Here is a 10,074-nt window from a genome sequence, read left to right on the forward strand (position 1 = left end):
ATTGATTTAAAGGGATCTTCTGTCAGAAGTTGCTACTAGTATATTACATTTTAAATGCATACTCACAGTTTATGGAGTTATTGCTGAAACACTATTATTTACTGTACGAAATTACATTAAACAGACAAACCGTGTTATTTAATTTTATTGGAACATACTGTACCTGTCCTTAATCAGAGGTCATATCACAATATAGTAAAGTTTCCGGCAAATCAGTTCAGAAACTGTTTATGGATAATATCACCTAGCTGAGAGGAATGTTCAAATCCAAATTTTAAAGAATAATTTATCACAATGAGACAAAAATAATATAAAATGCTTGACCACGATCGCCTAAAATATCCAGATATATAAAAGGGATTAATTCCACAGTGTCAACGGATTTGTAAAAGCTCTGATGGTAGATTAAAGTATCTCTTCTCACAGTATCATCACATTGCCCAACCCTATACTGCATTTAGGTCTAAAAATTTGATTCAAGTCCAATTCCTTGTTCTGTTTATCTACCTATAATTCACAAATCAATGATACAGCAGTAAGAAAAAGTATAAGGAAAAAAAACTTTTATTGTTTCACTCTTCATATCTGTACAAATACCATCAAACTTTGTATGTACATATGACATTTACATTAAAAATACAAAACTATATATTCATAACAGAATTTTGTATTTCTCTTGTGATGTTTGAAAATAAAAATGCATTCTGAGAAGAACAAAAAGAAACAAAGTGATGAAGTCTGATATAGTGTTGAGTACTGCAGTACATTAGTCCTATTTTAGCTCTGCAAGAGCAATATGGAGCATGTTGGCAAGAAGACAGCACACAAATGTTAATGGCACATTGTTTCCAAAATAATCAAGTATTGTCCAAAACATACCTCTACTCTAATGTGGTGAGACAAAATAAATGCTATTGAATAATGTCCAGAGTTTGTCGTCTCCATGTTGAAACAAATCCAAAGGGCTAAAACTGTAACGTAAAATAAGAAAAGAAAAACAAATGGCTCTTTTTTTTTCTCTTCCATTTCATCACTGCTGTGTTGCAACTTTTACAATCCTCTTTTGCAAAACCATTGAGAGAATCCCTTTGGTCAGTTATTATGAGTTGTAAACAAACCAGAAACACTTCTGTACATAAAATGATTGATATATTCCCAATAAATAAACACACAGCCTAAACATGCATTTACGTATGTGTGACATAAACATCTGTGATAGAGATTTGACAGAAACAAGCAGATTTTTACAGCTCGGGGAACGCAATTTACAGCTGGTAGAGGACTTTTACTTACACGGTAACATGACAAATAAATAACACTGCTTCTCTTTGGACAAATATATTTCTTCATGATAAAAAATGAAAGTAAAAGGGACAACAACAAAAAGGGGGAAATGAGTGGTAACACAATATATCATGGTAGATAGTAAGCCTGACATTGTAAATGTATAAATTATAAAACACAAAAAAAGTATAAATAAACATCTAGCAGACTGAACTATATGTATACTTCCTTTTTCTTTAAAAAATAAATAAGCATACACATAATGTACAGTATGGACATGATTCCTTGCCCTAGGACTGTTCCCCTAGTGATGGGGGCTTATCCATCCAGTATAGAAGATATATGGACATAGGTCATGTAGTCTGAGTCCTCATCTTCCTCATCCTCCTCGTGGTCTTCTGTAATAGCTATGTGGGAGAATATATGGTAGCTGTTGTATGAATATGGACCACAACAGCGCAGAATATCACTGAATGTTCTCAAAAAAAAGCTCACAGCAAAGCCATTGGCACACAACCTCCCTTTTGTTTCTTTTCTGTCTGTATATGTTTATGTGTGTGTGTGTGTGTGTGTGTGAGAGAGAGTAAGGAAGGGTCTGTGTCACTTGGCATCAGCAGTCACTGTGGAATCCTCAATTATGCAACTACCATTTACATAATCTAGCAAGTCAGGGCTGCAACAAGAGAAAATAGTGGGATGATGGAAAAGAGAGGTGGATGGGAGGTTGGGGGGGGGGGGGGGGGGGGGCGAGGGGCACTGGGGCTGATTGTTCCAGTGACTCGGGTCTCTTTTAGGCAGATTCCTGAAAGCAGACACACATAACACAGAAAAGTGCTTCTTGTGTTCACGGATTTGCTAGTTCCTTTGCTCTGATTACTGTTTTAGTTTCTGGCTCAAACGTACAGGTAGGGAGGACTCTGTGTCACAGCCTGGCCTTAGCAAGCAGGTCAGAGATCATCAACCCAGTTCTGAGGTATTTTCTTTTCTTTTTACAGAAGAGATTTACATCGGTCACGTAAAAAAAAAGCGCACAAGCAAGAGCATGAGTGACAATACAAAAAAAAAAAAAAAAAACAGGCAGTCCCTCATCAATCCAAATGGATTTGTCATTTCTGATACATATCCTGGTAGAAGACAACACATTCACCGGAAACAGCACGAACAATAAAAAGGTAGCTGATAAATGTTAACTTTTTTTTCTAATGATGAGATAAGCTGTTAGAGAGCGTGATTCTACAAGCTTCTCATCCCGCACACAGCGAAGTATCACATTTATATTTAGCTCATGAGGTGGTGATCATAAAGTTGGTCCCTTGGATTCCATTACATACCTTAGGCACATCACATTAAGGTACTCAGTCAGGAGTACTAACAAGGAGACACTCTTCTTGGAATGTAAATTTGATACTTCCTTGAGGATTTTCAATTTGATGCTTTACCCACAGATTTTGGAGTGCATGAATGACTCTATAGATAAGTAGTCTACATGAATATCAGTGTTAAAATCCATTGTCACTAACATGGCACCAATGTTACAATCACCTTATGCATCATATATATATATATATATATATATATATATAAATGTGTGTGTGTGTGTGTGTGTGTGTGTGTATATATATATATATATATACATATGAATTAATCTGCTCTTATTGACATGTTGGCAGTGTGGTGTGTGTCACAAAAGGCAGTGCATTTAAAATTGATTGATTACAGCCAAAAGCAACAAAAACAACACAAGAAACACACAAATACACCGTTGAAATTAGCAATGTGACCATGGAATTTACAAGCTGTAACAATATGACTATAATAAAAATAGATCATTGCTGATTAAAAACAACTGCATGAGATTTAAGGCAACCTGCTCCTGCAGGTCACTAGCATGAGCATAAACTTAGACTTTTAAATATCAGGATTGCTCCACTGCAAACAAAATCAGTCTTCTTTATTATTCGCATCTAATGAAGGTAGCTTTTTCCAGACTCTTTCATTTACCTTTCTGTTATTTCATTTTGCAGAAAAAATAAAAAAAAAACAACAACAACAAGAACACGAGAACAAAAGCCAGCGACAAAGATGTCATGCAAGTTCTTCTATTCCCATGTCCTTTCTGCTTGCTTAAGCTGTGCTTGGTGGTGTGGCTGGGGTGGGAGTAGGGGGAAAGTTGGGAACTTTCAGGGGAGGTTTTTTGTTGAGGGAGCAACATGGAACATTGTCTTTTGCTTGGAGAGGGAGGTGGGGGTGTTTTGTTTCATTTGTTTCGTATTTTGCTATTGTTGTTTACTTACAGTTGCAAGATCCTGAGTGCTTGACTTCCAGAAGCACCCTCATAGAACAAGCAGCTTGCTTCATGGCACATTCACTGGGATATGTGGTGTTGTCGCTGGCACACACCGCCTCATCCGTCCTGCTCTCCGGACAGGTCTCATCACACAGCGAGCAGCGGCCCCGGCTCATCCGAGCATCCCACAGACACTTTTTCCCCGTGCTGCACTGGATGTCCTCACACGACTTTGCCTCTAGAAGGAGAGGGGAAGAAAGCAGCACAGGGGAAATCTTTGATTAGCTGGATTATCATGAATGATTTTCAAGCAGGATCAGGTGACTACTGAGATTTTGGAGAAATAAGCTAGGAATAAAAACTAAATCCTGTCTAATGATGGTAGGTCTTGTGAAACAAAAAGTCATGTTTTAATTAACATTTTTAAAACTACATGACTTAAATTGAGTGCTTTCTGGATAGGAATCCATCTGACTCAAATATTAACTTGCAAGTCTTCATGGCCCCCAGCACTCCCCTGTTTTGCTCTCTTCCTCCCTCCCACTCTCCTTCCCTCTCTCCCATATGGGATAGTGCTGCCAACATCAGGAAATAATAAGATGTCTATCATCTCTTGAGCAAACACAAGCAACTACCAAACACTCTCTCCCTCTAAGACCCCCTCCTCAGTGGAATGTTGGCAAAAATGAACAGTGAATAACTGCAGAGCTGGCCAGGAAGAAAATGCACTCAAACAATATCCAAAGTCAGTGGCTAGAGGCGCTCATCGGGAGTAAAGTCTCACACTCTCACGTCTCTAGTTGCAGACTTACTGATGCATTTTCCTTCATATGCCACTCCAATAGATCTACCGAGGAGACAGGTAGCTCTTCTCAGGTGACACGCGCTCGCATAGATGATCCCGTCGTTTCCACACAGGTACTGCTCAGGCGACGTCACCTCGGGGCAAATCCGATTACACGTCACACAATACGCGTTATTTGTCTGGTCCACGACGCATGTGGAGCTGCCGGGGCACAAGACATCACGGCACGTTTCTGTCGAGACAAAGACATTGGAAGATTTGTTGAAAATTGACACTAAAGACGAGAAAAAACAAAAAACAAACAGCTGGATTCTTGGCATGCAGTTTTGAGAAATGTTGAATCTCATTAGTGGGCAAATTTAAAATAATATTTACTTACTCTTGCACTTTCCCTGATACTGCACGTCCAGGTCGGGGTGGCCTTTGCATTTAGCCTTCAGCAGTGCGCATTCGTCTTTGTAGGTCTTTCCATCTGAGCCACAGACCGGTCCTTTCCAAGTGATGTTGGAGCAGTCTGGTGCGCACACGCAGCGCGGCTTACTTCTTCTGTTCATCTTGCACCTTTTTCCAGGACCACAGTCAACATTATCGCAGGTTTCTAAAATAAAAGGTCTGTGTTATATGATGCTGGGCAGGATCTTGACCATGTGCGTAAAATTACTCTGGCGTATAAAGTAGGCTACACACTAAATTAATAATTTATGCTCTTAGGTATGCGTAAATCAGATCGTCAGTAGGATTTATTAAATGAAATAACTGATGTTTATTATGAGAAAACGAAAGGAAATGAGTGCACCTCCACCTTTGCAAGGTATGCAATTGGGGGCTCCGCCGTTAAAGATCATCCACCTAAAGAGCGTGCTGTTGGGGACGTCCTCTTCGGTCCAGGACGTCCCCAGTCTTCCACTCCGACAGCACTCCTCCCTGCTCATCCCGGGCATGTAGAGCACCTGGCACCTCCCGTTCTTCCCCTGCTGCAACCAGCAGTTCCCAGCTGTAAACAGACAAACAAACAAAACTCGAATGTCGCATGGTGAACGTCTGAAACCGCTGACCCAGACGCACCAGACACTCACGCAGCCCGTATTATCCGAGAGGCTCCCTCCCTCCCTTTCGCCCTCCCGGCAGTATTTTGTCTGATTGTTTCTTTTTTTTTTTTTTTGCGAGACTGTTAACACTTGCTTATCCCATCTGTGACTGACAGCCCTTACAATGCAGCCACAAACCAAAAAAGTAAGTAGAATCTTTGGAGGGGGGGGTGTCCTTTATTCCTAGAGGCTCCCTGTTATCACTGGACAGAAAGTGGAGCGTCTAGACAGTGTTAAATAGCAGCCAATCTCCTTCAGAAAACCACGGTCTTTAGCTATACACACCACCGTCTCCAACGCCTCTGAACAATATCCCAGACACCAGACACTGTCTTGCCTATTTACAAACCAGTGTATTCTATAGGCTAGTTATTCTATTTCTATGGCACAAAAATATAATTTGATCCAGACAACAGCAGGATGTCTAAACCGACACGTGACATTGGGATAAGTGTTCATGAACTGGTGTGTTTCTTAAATTGAACACACACAGATTTCTACTGTATATACTAGAACTACAAGCTCCCAAACAAGGGGGAAAACAGATGCAAAAGTCTCTAGTTTTATTATTGTTTGCCATAGATGTAAAATTGCACAGCCATTTGCACATAATGAGTAATCGGAATGAGTATATATATATATATATATATATATATATATATATATATATATATATATATATATATATATATAACACATAAACTTACAGTGGATATTCTGAAGTTTCTTACAGGTTTAACGACAACATCGTGAGACGCTAAACGCTCATAGAAAAGTATCAGAATATGCTCAGGTATTATGGAATGCTGGCGCTGCCACCAACACCGCATGGCGGCTGAATGTGTGCGCCTGGCGAGGGCTGCAAAACTTGCCATATAGTCTCACTTTGAAGTGTCCCATAGGGCACCTGTTTTATGGACGCTTCACGCACGCACTGTGTGATGCAGAGAGAGTTTTATCAGCGGGAAAAAAGGAAACTCACTTTGAAAAGTTTCTCGGTTGCAGCAAGTACTCGACACTCGGGCGCGTTTTGTGGCTGACAGCAGTCGAAGTTTTTCAAAAACGGCAAAGAATAAAAGGAAATTGATGAAGTGAGCTTACCTTGAACTTTTTGATGTTCCATGAGATGACAAAGCCATATGAAGAAGAGAAAAATGCCCGGGTGAAGGTGGTGTTTCAGCATCCTAAACATGATGGAGAGGCAAAGTGAACTACGTATTTGACACAGGCAGCGCAAAAGTAATCTGCTTACGGTGGCAGTGTTGAATAAGTGTCAGTCTGAGAATGCAGCCTCTCTTTTTAAATCTATAAGGGGTCTCGGGTTGACTGTCTCTGGTGGGCGGTCTCCTCTTCTGTGGGGGTGGGGAGATATTTTTTTTCTTACCAAAGTTCTTTCAGTCCCAGTCAGGTGACACCGTTACAAGCAACTTTCTCTTGTCACAATAATCAAAATGTGAAAATATGTCTGAATTTGTGTTAAAACACCATACTTCAGAATTATGCGCCACTGCAGTCAAACAATAGCAGATCAGACCAAAAAATGTGTCGGCTGATTTTGACGAATTTGGTTTTGATAGAGAATACTAATATGAATGTTTCATTTTAATCGTTGTAATTTTTTTCATCATATTATGTCAGTGTGAGGTGGACAGCTTGGTTTTACGCATGGCTTGGGTATGCGCCTTTAAACCTACAATAATACCATTAATAAGTTGCATTCTTATTATTTTTTATTATTGTTATGAAGGTCATTGTTACTCATATATCAAGGCCCTTATTACTGTTTATTCAAACAGGCCCGCTGCCAACATACCTATCCGGGCATCAGTCCTTCACATTAAGGGTACTACTTGATGGTAAGTGATATTTTTTCCACCAACTGCAGACAAAAGTGTAAATCTTTTGAGGAGAGTTGCCTTTAGAAATATATCCGAGCACAGGCAATAATAGAATTCATAGTAGTCCGCAGCCGCAATGCTAATATTAGAACAGACAGTTGTTTGGGTTTCTCTCCCGGGTCAAGCTTTTAAATATAATCAAACCTGTTTCCGAAGAGGCTTCAGACAGAGGAGAGGGGTGTTGCATTTCATTGAATGAAACACACACACATACACACACACACACACGCACGCACGCACGCACGCACACGCGTACACACGCACAGTGCTCTCCCTACTCACTGACGCACATGCTGAAGTCCCTCAGAAGTCCTTGCGCGACCTCTTCAGCGGAACTCTGGTTACAGCTCTCCAGAGCAAAGAGCAAAGTGTCTGCTGTGTGAATCAGACACCATTGAGTTAATTATTGTCGGGCAGTAAGAACACACCTTAATCTATTTTTTTATTCCTGTTAAATGCCACTTAGGTTCGTTCATCTACAAAATATGAGAATAAATTAAATGAAAACTCTACAATATTCCCATATATCCACAGCATACAGCAAACTGTATGGAAATAATTGCCTTATATCGATTTGTGTCCTACTACAACCAATTTGATCAGATATTACTTACAATATATGTAATATTATATGATATACAATTATTATATTTAAATCATATATCAATATAATAACACGCTTGTCTTGTAGCCAATTTACATTTAATTCTTGTTAGTGCATTTTCATTACAAACAGCACTGGACTATAACTTTGGTTTTATTAATGATTTCAGTACAATCATTAACACAAATAACACAGGATTAGTCAACAACAGATACACACAAAAAAAACAAAGGGGTTTATAACAAAAACATTAGCATTTCTATAATAATATCCACATCATTTACAATGAAAAAGATCATTGTACAGCCTAATACAACTTGAAAGTATATTCCCAAGTGACATATTATTTATTTAGACCACCCACTTTCTCTAATACAACACCAAAGGGATAATGTTTGATATGTAGTGCTAGACTCATTTTATGCTGTGTAAAAAAAGAAGTTCCTGCAGCTGTACTCAAGAAAAAGAAACAGCAGACCAGAAAGAAGATGTGTTAATCCTCAATCAAAAGAACAGCTCAACAGATCACATATGAATCAGTTGACAGTTGGAAGCCTAAATACACAGAATATGAAACTATTAACACATATTCTGTCCTTGTTGTCTGATCTACAGTGCTCACAAGCTATTTTATATTCTGTTGTGGCAAATCATTTTACATTTTGCCCTCCTTACAATCCCATTTCTTAGTGATGAAATGCAGTCACCATATACTGTATCACCAAATGATCTATGCAGGGATTATTCTACTGCAGTAAAGACGCAAAAAGCAAAAAAGAAGCAAATTAGACAATGTAGCATCATTTAGAGTGAACATTTTACCCAATGTTTTCATGTTATGACAGCTGAAACAAGGTGTCTGTGATCAGTAAAATTATCTGTCTGAAGGGCAGTTACACTAGCCTCATACTTTAATGTCACACTTCAAGAGGTTTACTCTTTTATTAAACTATTTTCAGTTTTATCAAGCAGAAAATTGACATAACCATTCAGACTATTTTGATTTCAAATGAGGAAACCAAAGGTTGGATATAAACCCACAGGAAGTCAGTATTTATGGCAATAACTTCTTTCAACAAATCTGAAAATGTTCACTTGGTGCTGAGTTATGTTTGGCGAATCTTTCAGTGTTTGGTGTGTGTGATTTGTGAGATCAGTGTCTTTGAAGCCAAAACACTTCCTGACATGAGAGTACATTTCTGCACCGTTGTATCAAGTTTAAAGTGCTGGCTGTTGCCCTGAAGCCACTAATGGCATCAGCAGAGGGGCAAACAGCGCTCCCCATCCCAGGCTCTGAGCTGAATATGCTTCAAACAGACCCATGCAACGAATGATGAGTACTGATTTAAACCTTTTGAAACATAACTGTTACTGGACTGATTGAGAGACATTTCATACACTCCTGATGCCATGGAGGATGACATTTTTTTTTTTGCTTTAATTTGATTCAGAATTTCCGCATCAAAAAAGCCAAACGTTAATACTATGTTGCTGTAGCTACTCTAATCTACTCCGAACATGTGTGACAAAATTCACGTCTTTATTTGAAATAAATAAAAAATTCAGGGCCTGGCCACTACAGTGCCAGCACAAGCCAATGACAAGTAGTTTCAATGAAACCAGGACTACAGTCCATATTTAGGTAACACTAAAGGTCTTACAGTGTAAAAAAAAAAGGCCAACAGTTATTAAATAATTTGCTATGACATCATTTTGGATAAGCAACAATGCTGGAGCAATTTGTGAGCAATCATGCAAGGTCAGTTTCGCTGTAACTGCCAATCATCTGCAAGAAACCCCAGAGGGATAAATTTACAAAGGTGTTCAACCACCTCCACTGTATCTTATTTCATCAACTATTTCCACATAGCTCCCTGCACACATATACATAGAATCCAAATGCTATATTTCACAACACTGCAGTGCATGAGTAATTGTGAAACGGAGCAGTTCAATCATTTATCAAATCTAAAACTTCAGCCCAGTCTCCCAAAAAATATGCTACTTATTAGAGACAAAAAGCATATTCCAACCCACCAGATCCAAACAAATAAATGCTAAAGGCTCTGCTGGGTGCTGGAGTTGGCTCGTTCAGAAGGAAAAAAGTC

The 10,074-nt window shown here is 39.0% G+C and overlaps 1 protein-coding gene across 2 annotated transcripts; it reads right to left on the minus strand.

Moving 5' to 3' along the window:
* Nucleotides 1-548: 548 nt before the first annotated feature.
* Nucleotides 549-6,784, minus strand: fsta (follistatin a). Of its 2 annotated transcripts, none has more exons than XM_038704607.1 (6): nucleotides 6,566-6,784; nucleotides 5,173-5,370; nucleotides 4,756-4,974; nucleotides 4,384-4,608; nucleotides 3,579-3,809; nucleotides 549-1,691 (listed from the first exon to the last, which is right to left on the minus strand). In XM_038704607.1, exons 1-6 carry the CDS (start codon nucleotides 6,654-6,656, stop codon nucleotides 1,603-1,605), a joined length of 1,053 nt encoding a protein of 350 aa, XP_038560535.1. In that variant the 5' UTR covers nucleotides 6,657-6,784; the 3' UTR covers nucleotides 549-1,602. The 2 variants fall into 2 exon arrangements, with proteins under 2 accessions (XP_038560535.1, XP_038560536.1); XM_038704608.1 differs by having other exon boundaries at nucleotides 5,179-5,370; nucleotides 6,566-6,781.
* Between the last annotated feature and the right edge of the window lie 3,290 nt (nucleotides 6,785-10,074).

The sequence above is a fragment of the Micropterus salmoides genome, unplaced genomic scaffold (assembly GCF_014851395.1).
Source record: "Micropterus salmoides isolate LMB-PRFRI ecotype aquatic unplaced genomic scaffold, ASM1485139v1 Ms_hic_scaffold_7, whole genome shotgun sequence".
NCBI lineage: Eukaryota > Metazoa > Chordata > Actinopteri > Centrarchiformes > Centrarchidae > Micropterus > Micropterus salmoides.